Below are 13985 nucleotides of genomic sequence, written 5' to 3'. Positions count from 1 at the left end.
ATGTGCCCCCCTGTGTGCTTGCCCCCCAGTTCCTGCACGGCATGGACCTTACAGCCTATGCCGAGCAGGAATATTTTGGGGCATTTCCATTGCAATGCCCATTTTCAGAGGCACTGCCAAAAAAAGTTTCCAAGACATGAGGAAACTCGTAATATGGTGGGCGTGGGCACACGCGTTTGGCAGTGAGGGAGTGGTCCGCTCCCTGACCGCCAAACTCGTAATCAGGCCCTCACTTGTTTCTTAACTACAAGTTTTAACGCCCCACAAGTTAGAAATGTGTAGTAATTGTACTGCTTCATGCAGAGCCCGGCTTAAACCTAGGATTGAAAATAGTTTATTTCCTACCAGGCACGTAATGCTAACACATTTTTGTCAGCAAGTTTGATTTTATGGCACATTTTGAGATAGGAGCATCTGATTTCCCAAAATTACTTAACCTGTCCAAATTCCAAACAAAGCTGAGCGTGAGGTGTAATTCGGTAGCCAATACACTGTCCGGTATGCTTTGGCCAGTAATTGGTCTAACGGCTTTATCCAAAATAATTTCACAAACATTCATTACTGATGGAAGATGTTTGGCAGACATCGCATTCTGCAATTGCCCCATAATCGGCTATTATATGTCCTTGAAAGGGTCAAGAATTCTGCTGTCTGGGCAACAGACGTGTGTTTTTTGCTACCAGGTGTGACTTAAAGGAGCCGCTTGTGTCGAATGTTAGCCCCTAAGTATTTGTAGTGTGTCTCATAGCTGACCCCTGTAGATAAGCCCAGATCCTTTTGTTCTTGCTTTTTTTTGGGGGGGGTGAAATTCACGAAGTTTTCATGAGGTTGATTTCCAGTTTGTTCCTTAAAGTATAAGCAGAGACTTTGTCTAAAACCTTTGGAAGCCCACGGGGGTCTGACTCATTAATAGCAGGCCATCTGCTTATAGGATGTGGGTGAGGGCATGACCTCCGAGTTTCGGATTTTTGTGATATGTTTGGGAACGGGGTCCTCTCCCCTGGGAATCTTCCATTTAGTTAACGCATTGCTAATACAGTTGGAACCGAGACTAGGCGGGTGCCTTGGGAGTTGTATTACCTTGTGGGTGATGCTGCCTGCACTGGACTGACAGTTCCATACTTCATTTTTAAATGTGACATTTTCTTCTGTAATATCCGTATGGAAAAAGCTAACGTCCACGGTTATTATCATATGGTGTGTTGTGATCCTTAATCAGGTTATTGATGACCATTTAAAGTTTTGAAATGTGAACATATTTTTCACTGGGTTGATATATATGTTAATCAGGATAAGCAGCTGTGTGTCACTGCATATACAACCATCTATTTTGTCAATCTACAGCCAGGTTTCCGGGGAATATAGCTGTTCTACCTTTACGTTCCGGAGTGCTGAGACTTAGATTGTAAGCCCTCCTTTTGGCCAGCCCCTTGAGCTGGTTCTTATAGGTAGATTGAGGTATTCCAGATATCCCATTAAGGGGATGGAGTTCTCAGCCTGGGTCTCCTGCATAGCGATTGTATGGAATTTCCTCAAATATTTGACAGTTTCAACGTTGGGAATTTTATTGTGAATTCCGGCGATGTTCCACAAACAAATTTCCATTGTGCCTGGCAGTGATCTTTTTATACTGGCTGTTTTCAAGATGGAGAATACTGAGTGGAATGGTGATGACCAGTGCAAGGACGTTAAAGTTAAATACATTTACATTGCCGCTCTATTTCACTTGACCTCCCTTAAACATTACCTACAATAAATGTTCTATCTAGTGGTGAAAATGTAAATTTAAAAAAGTTTGTTTTACCATGGAACTTCTGTATCAGTCCTTCCTCGACAGCAGTCTTGCACCTAATGTTGAAATAAACGCAAAACCAGGCAGAAATGACCATCTAAAAATATTTTTAAAAGACATTTTGGAACTGCTATAAATAAACCTTTTTAAAGTTAGTTATTTATTCCATATTTTATTTTATTACAAGTCACGCTTTAGTATTTTACAAATATTTATGTATGAACATTAAATTATTATAAACAATTAATGTTTTTGTTTCACATTACAATTAATAAAATGTCTTTTCAATAATTAGATGCCTGTGCCTATTTATTTTTTCTTTAAATAATACTCATTTATAAAATAAATTGTTTTTATTAAATCATTATAGCATTTTAAACTTTGGTGAGAAGTGTATATATTTATTACATTAAAATAAAATAAAAATATTTTCAATACTCTAATCCCCTTGAAAAGTTTATAAATAACCCACACCCCTCAAAAACATTTAACAACCATGCCTCTTTTTTTTTTATGAAGTACCCTGAAATTAAAAAGCTTCCCACCCTTATTCCCCACAACCTTAACATTATTCTCCTAAAAAGTCATGATCTAGACAAAAAATTGTCACAATGCTGTACACCCTTAATGTTTTAAATACCCACACCCAAAACATGAACACCAACTCTCCCTTTTAAAAAAAAAAGTACCCCAAAATTAAAAGGACTCCCCACCATTATCCCCTTCAACCCTTACATGCCGCTCCTTTATGATCTTAGACACAAATAGTCAAAATTAATTGGTGTTCTAAACCCTTAGAAATTGTAAATACCCACATTCCAAAAAACAAATTGCACACCTTCACTACTTAAAAAAAAAAAAAAATGTACCCCAAAACTAATTTACTCCCCTCCTTTGTCCACTATAACCCTAAATTCCCTGTTTTAAATGAAAAAAAGAATAGTAATAACATAAAGCCATTTTTAAAAAAATGTTACATTTCAAAAATGCCCTTTTTTATCTTTAAAATCTCATAAATCACCCCGAAAATTCACCATTTATTATGTTCTTTAATTAAAAAACGCACTAAAGCATTTTTAAAAAGTACTTTACATTCTTTAACCAAAATCTTGTAACATTTCTAAAACATTCCCAAAACTACTTTAAATTCTAAACTCTTATAATCAATCTGCTGATCAGGCCCACACCGGAGAGAATTATTACGACTGCACTCTGGTCTTGGAATACACAAAAACCAGTTCCAGAATGTGGGATCCACATCTCCTGTCTGGAAAATGACTATAAAAGTGGGACCCAAACTTTCAAACTGGGTTCCAATTTCTTCTACAGGAGGAGGTGTTGTTCAGATCTGGGGCTTACCTTTACCCGGACTACAGACTTTTGCTGCTTTCTTCAAGATTTGTTTATGAATGCAGTGCCTTTGTGGATGAGGAGGGTGCCTGTGTCGATGAGGAGGGTGCCTGTGTCCTGCTTGAAGAGATGAATCTTGGCTTTCATAATTTTTTTCTTGAATTCAAAAAACTTACAAAGCATTTCCCAAAACAACTTTACATTCTTTAACCAAATTCAATCATTTTTAAATCTCATTACTTGCCATCTTGAACTTGTACTTTGTAAATGCATATGTTGTAAACACCCAAGTGTTGCAAATGATGCTTTGTAAATATAGGTCATGGTAAAATATTTGTTGTAATGGTAACATACCGGCAGGGGGAGGTGAGTCAGCAGATCATATACAGGGTAAAATGGAATCTTTCACACAGGGTCTGTCTTTTTGTAAGTGCTACTCCTAAAAGGGCTGTTGACCGCTAGGTGCACAGCTTCACGTTTGATTGTGCTGCTGTTTTGGATGCTTCAGTGAAGGACAACTCTTATCATCAACCTGCTGAGAAGACTAGCATCAGAGATACTTATTACTACTGCTCCCTGGATTTGAAATGCACAAAGAGAAACTGCCTAAACTGTTTCCAGGCCTTGACAGTTGGATCCACATCTCCTGTCCGCAAAATTACTATAAAAGTGGGATCCACATTTCCCTCTGGATTCCAGTTTTTTTGTTGACTACAGGAGGAGGTATTGTTCAGATCTGGGGCTTACCATTTCCCTGACTGATGACTTTCTCTGCTTTTTTCTTTTTCTTTCTCGAGGGCATTTGGAATTGCTGGCTCAAACTTTATGTATGCAGTGCTTTCATGAACAAGGAGGGTGTATGTGTCCTGCTCGAAGAGATGAATGTTGGTATTTGCTGGATGTGGTTCTCAGATACAAAGGAGAGGCAGGTGTTTTCTTCAGGAGTGGCTGTTTTTTGAGTAGACAGCAGGTATCTTCTTCTATCGCAATCTTCCTTTGCCATGCCAAGTGTATGTGGTGAGAGGGAGTAGGTTTCTAGAGCTTGAGAAACAGAAGGGATAGGGTGTAAATCAGGGTGTGGGCAGAAAGGCAGCAGATAGAGGACACCGCATAGAGCTTTAGACATCCACCAATAACAAAAATGATACTTTTACCACTTATCACAATTTCTCTGGACCTCCTACATCCTCGACTGGTCCTAGAACCGTACAAACTTCTGAGACCTTGTGCTCCCACTCTTCTTCAGATGGTTGGCTTAATGTTGGCTCAATGGAGTGTAGCACACATGTAATGTGTTTAGTTAGGTATAGAATATTGTGCTTACTTTGTTATGTAATGTTTGCTGGAAGGTTGGAGCTGGTATCAAGGGTTTCAACTAATTAATCAAAGATGTCTCTTTTAAGGTCGCCTTGAATTAAAAGAAGATACTGTAGAGTGCCTCCTGTCTACAGCTTGCCTTCTCCAGTTATCGCAGGTTGTGGAAGCGTGCTGCAAGTTCTTGATGAAACAGCTTCACCCATCGAACTGCCTGGGGATCCGGTCATTTGCTGATGCACAGGGGTGCACAGATTTGCATAAAGTGGCACACAATTACACCATGGTATGTTATAAGTGTTATGGGTGCAGAAAACGATTTAATTGAGATATAAAATTAAGTTTAACGCATGCTGTGTTACAAAGGCAAAATTACTAAAAAAAAACAAAAGTGTAATATTGAGGAAACAGTTGTGGATGAATGGATACATTTCTTTTTACGGACGAAACCAACTCAAAATTAAAATGGCTAAAAACGTTGGTGAAATGTCTGTCGTATTCAGGACATCGTGCTCTTTGGATGCGAGAACCCATTTTTTTGATTGCCATTGGTGTCTTTTTTTCTGATAACTTCAAAGTAGGCCTCTGTTTCTTGGTATTTTGGATCCAGCAAGAAAATATATTTTCTTCTTGTGAACCATTTGAAAATGAGAGGCCTGGAATCTGTTCCACGGAGTGAGGCAAAGGTCGATCACTTCCTCGCCCTGACTCCATTTTGATGTATTATCTGCCTGCACCACACTCAGTTATATTCTCTCCAGTGAGAACTATACCCTTGTTTTACTTTTTTTTTTTACTCCTTCGGGTGTCCCATGTGTGAGCGTATCGTAAGGTAACATACTCATTTCAAAGAATAAGCACATACGGTGCACAAGAGAACATAACTAGTTCAACACCATAACATCTTTATCTCAATTGAGGAAGCAGCATCTATCAAGACATTGTCTAAAATCCGTTTAGAATGCTTCGAAGAGATGTTTGAAGCCAAAATGCAGCAATGTTCCAGCAACCTTAGTATTGTAGTTTAAGTATTGTTACTATTCCGAGGTTCAAACCTGGCATTCAGAGGAAGTTTCAGTTATGCTCTGCATTCTTAAGAAAGTGCGTTTGGCCTTTTACGATGCTAAGAAATGGACAATAACGTTGTAGGTCAGGTCCCTCAGGTGTTCGGCAATAGTAGGTCAAAGAATATGCTTCTAGTTTGGCATACGCATTACAGAGATGTTTACACTGTCATCCTAGTTCTAGATTCCCCACTCTAGACCTCACTCAGCCTGACCTCATTTTACACGCGACATTCCCGCCGCTTCCGCATCAATCCGTCACTACATGAAAACAGTCATTCAGGGCCTTAAAACCTATGCTAAATTATGGTAGGGTCAGATCATCATCCGCCAATTGGAAATCCCTCGCATGATATACATTTAAAAGAACTTCTGAAAGTTGTAGAAGTTAAATGGGTATTTTATTTTGATTGTTGCAGCTTTATTACAAGTCTAATCACCAAAAATATAGAGTGGCCTTACCTATGATGTCTCGCTCTAAATTGATGGATTATATCGTTCAAAAATAGTCCTTGGTGTAAGTAACTCCAGAACAATAAACCGTGGCATCCTATGAACCGTTAAACGAAGCTCTTGACCTAAGGATACAACCATGCTGGCAAGTGATCACAGTGTCGTGATATAATGGTGTTCATATGCCAAAGGATTAATATTTAATGGCTTGTCCTCATGAAGTACTCTACATAAACTATAAATAAAGCACAAAGAGCGGATAAATACCTTTGCTCCAGTCCAAAGTTACGCTTGGTTTGCTCATTGTGATCAAAGCTTCCTACATTTGTGCAAGATCCGAATTAACTTCAAAATATTGAACGCACTTATTAATTGGCCCATCATGCTGCTTTCAGGTGCAATTTTCACTCATTTTGTTGGCACAGAAATAAAATACGTTTCTTGTCGCTGGCTTCTCCTTCAAAGAGGATGGCGGGCTAAAAAGATATGTTTTAATCTACAGTGTGCAAATATGCCCTGTGAACGACATTAGATCTGTGCCATTGTACATATCACACTTGTGGTAAGCAACCCGTTCTTGTGTAGCTATAGCTTGTTTAGTTAATGGGGTACAAAAAAAATACTATATTAATTTTATGCTGGCATGATTATAATCCACGATAAGGTAACCCTCAATTACCTTGATTTCCTTATGTTGATATATGCCCAAAGTGGACGCAGAAAACACGGTCTCAAAAAATACATGTGAACGTTTCATATATTTTTGGGGATTCTGGTGTGAAGCTCTCGACATTATCTGAAAACATGCCACATAAAACTACGCTGCCCATATTAACTCTTGAAATGTCTTAAAGGTCATATCACTACAAGAAGTGATAATGCTGAAAACAATTGATCAGTGCCATTAGTCGACTAGCTTCCTGTCAACAATGACTCTTTTTCCTTGAGTGGTTTACGTTTTCATTTCTACCATTGAGTGGATGTCCTTGGAAAGAAAGGGATAATCTCATTTGTAAACTGAGCCAGATGTTTGTGATTGAAACAAGAAGCTTTCCATGGAGGCTGTGCTTTATTCAGGAGGCTAACACAATGTCCTCAGATCGTCCAACCTTAGCGTCATTTAAAAAGTCATTCTCAGCTCATTAATTTTGCCTCCTAAGGCGTTTTTGATTTTGTTCAGTTCCATCAGCGTTGTGAATTTTATTATTATTTTTTGCAGTAATGAATTGCAACAGAATGAGTTGCTTTTGTCTTAACCACAGGTTACTATGGAAACCACATCAAACCAATTGAAATGTCATCTTCAAGAAAATAATGTAATGTATTCCAAGCTGTATGAACGGAATAAAACCATCAATACATATAATAGAAAAAAACATGACCCCAAATGTAAGGTAATGTCTAATTTCAAGAGGAAGAGTAAAAAGGCTAATTTGCAATTATAAAATCTGTTCACTATGTATAAACTGGGGCATACCTGCATTTTAACCTGTATGGTTGTATCAAGTACATTTTATTATCAATAAATCATAACATTGTAAATGCTTATTTGTTACGTCCCCTTACCTTGGTCTGTACCGACTCACTTACAATGGGTTGTACTGGACGGTCCTATGTTTTCTTAATACCGCAGCTTGCTGAAGAGGGCAGTCACCTTTTCGAAGCATCGAAGAGCGTCCGTGGGTGTTTAATTTGTTTACTCAAAAATTAGGGACAATGGGCTTTTGGAAAGGTCCAACGTACATGCCCTAGACAGTCCAGAGAAGAAGGGTACGTAGTTCCTTGGTGAGTCTAAAATCTCAGTCAGAGAACTTGTTGTTTTCACGATGGCAGGCTGTCTTGTCGTACAAACAATAGGAGGAGAGGGATTCCTCCTTTTGGAACTAGTGCCCTCACACAACTAGCAAGCTAGGTGTCATGCTTCATCATATGGGCCTGCTCCTCGTCGGGTCAGCGCTGCAATACCTGACGGGCACCCATAAAGGGGCTCTTTGTCAGATCTTTTGTTCCTCGCCGTTAGGTGCCGTGGATGTGTGGGCCCTACTGTGTGTAGATGTAGTAGTGAATGTGAGAATTAAAACGGGTAAGGACTGTTATAAGACAAACTTTATTCTAGAAGGGTCCCTGCCTGATTAAAAGGGAAAGGAGTGGTGGCTATCTGACTATAATGGGTCAGGATATGGGTGCTCTACTCCTCGTGGGTCGACATGTTTCTCGCCTATTTGTCTGGAGGATCAGTGGCGATTCTTCAGGGCCTTAAAGGGAAACTATCTACACCCAGTGGTAAGGTGGGAACCTACCTACCACTCAGTGGATAATCGGGATAGGTATCCGCGGATTCAGAGGACAACCTTATCGCGAAGTAGATCGTGCCTCATCTGTTTCCAGCGGGCTCTGGACACATTAAAGATTTGTGTCTGGTTCAAGTAGAAGCCGAGTGGTAGACCTACCCTGCACCGCTGGATCCGGGATGGTCCCGCTGGAAACATGTCGACCCACGAGCAGTAGAGCACCCATATCCTGACCCATTATAGTCCGATAGCCGCCACTCCTTTCCCTCCTAATCAGGCAGCAGGGGCCCTTCTAGAATAAAGTTTGTTTTATAGGAGTCCTGACCTGTTTTAATTCTCACATTCACTACTACATCTACACACACTAGGGCCCTCACACCCTCGGCACCTAACGGCGAGAAACAAAAGATCTCCGACAAAGAGCCCCTTTATGGATGCCCGTCGAGTATTGCAGCGCCGACAGCCCTCTCCTCCTATTGTTTGTACGACAAGACAGCCTGCCATCGTAAAAACAACAAGTTCTCTGACTGAGATTTTAGACTCACCAAGGAACTACGTACCCTTCTTCTTATAAAAGTTTAATTTGTTTGGCATGAATGTTATGAAGGCGGCATATGGACGTAAATTATGCATGCATTTATTGAATAAAGTAAATTGCTTTTTTCATAGTAGTGAAGTTTCACATCTTAAAATATCCTATGCTTCCTGGAATAGACATTGCACTACATTTGGCTAGTATTACTTGAATTAATGAAATTAATGAAAACGGTACTTGTAAAGCGCGCTGTCATTTAAACAGAGCATCCTGGTACTAACTCAAACACCAATCCTCAGTCAGCCACTGCAAGATAAATCGATTGAAAAGCACCTGAAATAAAACAGAAAAACACCCCTGAGCAGGAACAAGTTAAATAAGATCTTCTAAAAAGTGGCTTCATTAACCATAAGTCGATGAGAACCAGAAAGTTGATTCCATGCGAGCAGAATTAGAGTGAACAATCCACTGTGCTGTAGTATAAGCAAATATTGCTCATAATTTGCCCAACTCAATAAAATGTACAGAAGGCTTCTGTGAGTCAAAGTTTTACAGTGGAGTCTACCTCATACAGTCCATCCATCCAGAATTGGAAATCTTTCTGGCAGTTCTACATTATGCGCAGTCGGTTTCCCACCACCTCATATTTTCTCTAGCACAGTGCAGATATCTTTGGATCTATCTGCTTAGGTTGAGCAGAAGTATAGTATTATTTTAAAAGCACAACATACCTTACCCTGCACATTTATAACATGAGTGCTAATTCTAGAATACAAGGCCTTCTACTCGTAGCTAGGTATCTAAATGCCCCGGTCGTTGTACCAAACTACTGGATAGTTGCATTAATTCATTGATTCCAGGAATTGCTGTACTGATCCCGAGGCCAAAATGAAGTCCCCAGAGTTTGCAGGAAATGATCATGGTGTCCAAGAGCCATGAGAATTCCAGTGGCTCCTTCTCTAACTTCTGTGTTCATGACCATGTGTCTGTCCTATTTCGATATAATAATATCCCTTTATTTTCACCAAGTTGAATTTCAGGTATCGAGCAAAAAAAATGAATATTCTATCTACAGAAGTTTGTTCAAGTTCACAATCCTCTCTGGTCTCCCCCCCACCTTTCCAAGACTAAGGGCCTGATTACAATGCTGTAGGAAAAGGCTCCGACTGTTGGCCGTAGTCTTTACGATAGCATCCTAATTTGCCAGCGGATTCCTTTCCACCTGCCTCGTTACAATAGAGGCAGTCGGAAAGAAATTGGACCGGTCATTCCGACTGGCTTCCGGCGGGTTCGGAGACCCTGTCCCCCAGTCGGAATGCTGTCAGTAATCCCAAGGGTGGCTCTTTCCGCCCTTTGGATTACGGTGTCTGGTTTCGGCAGCCTTTCTGTGCCGGCTTGTCCGACACAGAAAGGCTGTCAGAACTTGACTTTGGGGCCCCCAAGCAGGGCCTCCATGGGTGCACGGCCTCCGGTTGGAGGCTGAGGGGACACCAGGTGCCACTGTTGATCCGTGCACCCCGTGGCAGGCACCTTGAGGTGCCTGCCACGGGGTGCTGGGATGAACTGCACATCCTATTTTACAATGGGAGCATGCATTCTGGCCAGAATACATGCTCCCTTTGTAAAGTATTGGAATACCGAACAGTGTTCGGTCGCATCCTAATTAGTCGATCGGGACCGCCGACTGGGTGTCGGTCAGTCCCTTGAACGGACATCGTAATAGGGCCCTTAATTATTAAGGAGTGTAATGAATGGAAAACGCTTGAGCGTGGCCTCCATATTTCTCCTAATCTTATCCCCATATCGTACATAATCTTAGTAATTCATTATATGTATATATATAGGGCCACAGGTCTGGACATTTACACCTTTAAACCCATACCCCGCAAGGTTTATTTATATAATATAGGATTAATTAAACAATGTTGTCTCAGAGATTCAGGTTTCCTTCAGTACACTAACCTGGGAATGCCAAACCATGCTCAGACTTGGATCTGGTCAGTTATTTAGCATTCTGAGCTGCTTACTATTAAATATATTCTGGTGTTTATTTCATTGAGATCCTGTCACATTCCATCCTGACACCACAGAAGAGGTGTAATAGTGGAGTGAATTTAGCAGTCCTCTCTATGGGCTGACTGTGTGATTTTACCTCTTGCCCAGGTTATCATAGATTTAAGCAAATAGCACTGGGTGATTGACAAGATAAAGCTTGTGGTCGATATCTGTTAAAAACTCAGCAAAATGTAAACCTCAGATTTGTTCAGTTGTTTTAGATTGACACTCGCCAGTAATGTTAAGATTCTAAAGAAACTACCTATGAATGTTCAAGATTCTCAACCAAAACCAGGATATTATCGTCAAATTGGATTTATAACCTATAATCTCCTCTGGTGACCCTTTTTATCTTCTCATTATTATATTATTATTCATATATTAGACCAGAGGTTTGGCCCTCATGAAGAACGGTTAAGGGGGTTTGTGATAGCCACAGTTGCTATGGTTATTCTCACCCTGTTCATAAGACAACCATTCAGGATTATCTTTTAAGTGGGAACTTTTGTAACATGCCAAGATTTATTTTGCTGAGTTAGGGCTAAGTTTCATAAGCTTCAGCAACCTTCTCATACTGAAAGTTCCAGTCCACTTATTCACAGGCCTTCTCAGCATTTATGCAGAGTAAGATTGCTGGTTTACTGAATCTCTTAACATAATAAACGATGTGTGTTATCATTCTGGGTTGTCTTCTGCCCCTCTCTCCGGAACAAACTCTGGTGGAGTTTCCGCAGGTTTTTTCTTCTACTTCTTTAAAGGTTTGCAAACAGCATGAAATTCACAAAGTTTGGAAGTTATAAACAATTTGAAGAAATCAAACTCCTACAATTTAATTAATAATGTTGATATTAAATGTGTCTGTTTCAATTGACAACTTGCATGCTTAACCTTTTTCACCTGGAATGTTAAGGCCTTTTTTTGTCATTTGGGATAATTTTCTTTTGATCCTCATAAAAAAAAATTAAAAAAACACAAATTAAGTCCATGACAAATGTATGGCCTTTTTCCCACATGTTTCGGATTTTAAAGGTACCTCGTTTGTAGGATTTTTCCCGAAGGCACGTGTGAAAATTGCGAAAATATGGCAACAAATGAGAAAAGGTGCTGTATTGGAAAATGTTTTATACATAACAAGGCATCCAACAAAGTGCACTAAAGATCCCTCTCTTTCCATCTTTCATATGCCGCATGTGCACGTCATAGGCAGCTCCACTCGCTGCAGCTGGTACATTCACTTTTACATGCTTCCAAGGAAAGGATGAATTACTGTTTGTAATTTTTTGTTTCTTGCAGGAACACTTCATGGAAGTAATAAAGAATCAGGAATTTTTGTTGTTACCAAGCAGCGAAATCGCAAAGTTGCTGGCGAGCGACGATATGAACATTCCCATTGAAGAGACCATACTGAACGCGCTGCTGACATGGGTGCGCCATGACTTGGAAGAGAGGAGGAAGGACCTTAGTAAATTATTAGCTTACATTAGGCTACCTCTACTCGTGCCACAGGTATGGACATTCGCTTTACTATGGTAAATGGACTAGCCTGCTTATCTTCCACTGGAAGCGCTTCAGCACCTTGTTAGGGGTAAGAAGCACCATATGAATGTATCTAAAAAAGGATGCAGTACAGACTGTACACAGTATAGTTCACAAACTGCTAAAGGTGTACTTATGTCTGAATTGGAGATAGACACATGCATAGGCATAGTACACGTGGCTAGATTGGGCATGGATTTAGTGTCTATTCACCCAGCCCAACGTTGATGCTTCAAACACGGGTTAGGTGTGACTTACTCATGTATTTCCAGAAGTAAGGGAGGACACTCCAGGATAAACACTTAGTGAATCAAAAACATTAGTTATGTGAGTAAGCATATCTTACTCTTGGAATTTGATGAGTAAGGTCCACCTAAGTCTGGAATAAGGCACAACTACTTACAAGGAGAGCTTTGCAAAGCAGGCCTGGAAATGGAGGTGTAATTCAGAGGACGGAAGTAAAGATACACCTGCTAAAGGAGAAAGCTTTTTTAAATCGGCTCATGTTCCTGAATATCCTGCTAGTTTGTTAAATCAAATTGATGAGATGAAAATTAAATGCATACAGATTTTGTGCTCTGGTGTGAATGTATTTACTGCAACTGAAGAGGCCTCCCTTCTTTCGGCAGTTTTTAGCAGACATGGAAAATAATGTGCTCTTCAGGGATGACATTGACTGTCAGAAACTCATCATGGAAGCAATGAAATACCATTTACTGCCAGAGAGAAGGCCTATGTTACAAAGTCCGCGTACCAAACCTAGAAAGTCCACAGTCGGAGTATTGTTTGCAGTGGGAGGAATGGATGCCACCAAAGGTACTGTTTTATAGAGTTGATTTTTAAACACGGTGATTGCAGTAGGCTTGATCAAAAACGTTTTGATTTTTTAAAACCATTGTTGCCACTTGTTTTGGTCTTCTCTATAGATTCAAAATGTGGTAAATACATTTGTGAATATAAATACGGAATACACATAGTAAATACTGAAGATTCTGTTTTTTGCTAATTGTCTCCCCCATTTTATGTGTTATTCACAGAACACTATACATAATGTTTATTTTCACGAAATAAAATGCAATAATACATCTAGTTGGCAATCCCCTGCCGCAAATTTGGGATGTGTGGATCATAGAGCGGTTCACATGTGAGTAGAAGATTGGACTGTCCTCCATGTGAAACTGGCAACTTCGCTTTAGATGTATCACTTATATGAACATTCCAACCTTCGCCCCCCCTACCATGTGAAAGCTCATATATTGGTTGATGACCTGTATCAAGTTGCATTGTAGATGTTGGGATTGCCCATTTTCTATTTTGGGGCTCTCAATAAAATTCATGTATCATTACTTGAAAATCCTCCCAGGAAGAATCCTCTGTACTAGCTACCTGCATGTTTGTTTGTTTCATTGTACCAACTTCAAAAATGCCACCGACACATGCACATTGAGAAAAAAAACTATAATTCTTCCCCTTGTGGGTTACTCTTAACTGGACAGGGAAGCCTACGAAAACTGCAATTCGCTTCAGTTTCTTTTTAACTGCCAGCAAACCTTTTATCATAGCCAGAGACTCTTATCAAAGATCAGGGAATGAGA

General features: G+C 40.0%; 1 protein-coding gene across 17 annotated transcripts in view; it reads left to right on the top strand.

Moving 5' to 3' along the window:
* KLHL5 (kelch like family member 5) overlaps window positions 1-13985 on the top strand; it is a 592018-nt gene that overhangs the window by 289550 nt on the left and 288483 nt on the right. For all 17 annotated transcript variants that reach the window (XM_085642266.1, XM_085642267.1, XM_085642263.1 and 14 more), the window contains 3 exons: window positions 4546-4742; window positions 12148-12360; window positions 13020-13206. In XM_085642266.1, coding sequence (XP_085498392.1) covers window positions 4546-4742; window positions 12148-12360; window positions 13020-13206 — 597 coding nt within the window. The remainder of the gene's footprint in view (window positions 1-4545; window positions 4743-12147; window positions 12361-13019; window positions 13207-13985) is intronic.

The sequence above is a fragment of the Triturus cristatus genome, chromosome 2_2 (genome assembly GCF_964204655.1).
Source record: "Triturus cristatus chromosome 2_2, aTriCri1.1, whole genome shotgun sequence".
Taxonomy (NCBI): Eukaryota; Metazoa; Chordata; class Amphibia; order Caudata; family Salamandridae; genus Triturus; species Triturus cristatus.
Note: the sequence above shows the minus strand (reverse complement) of the source record. Positions and strands in the feature narration are given on the sequence as shown.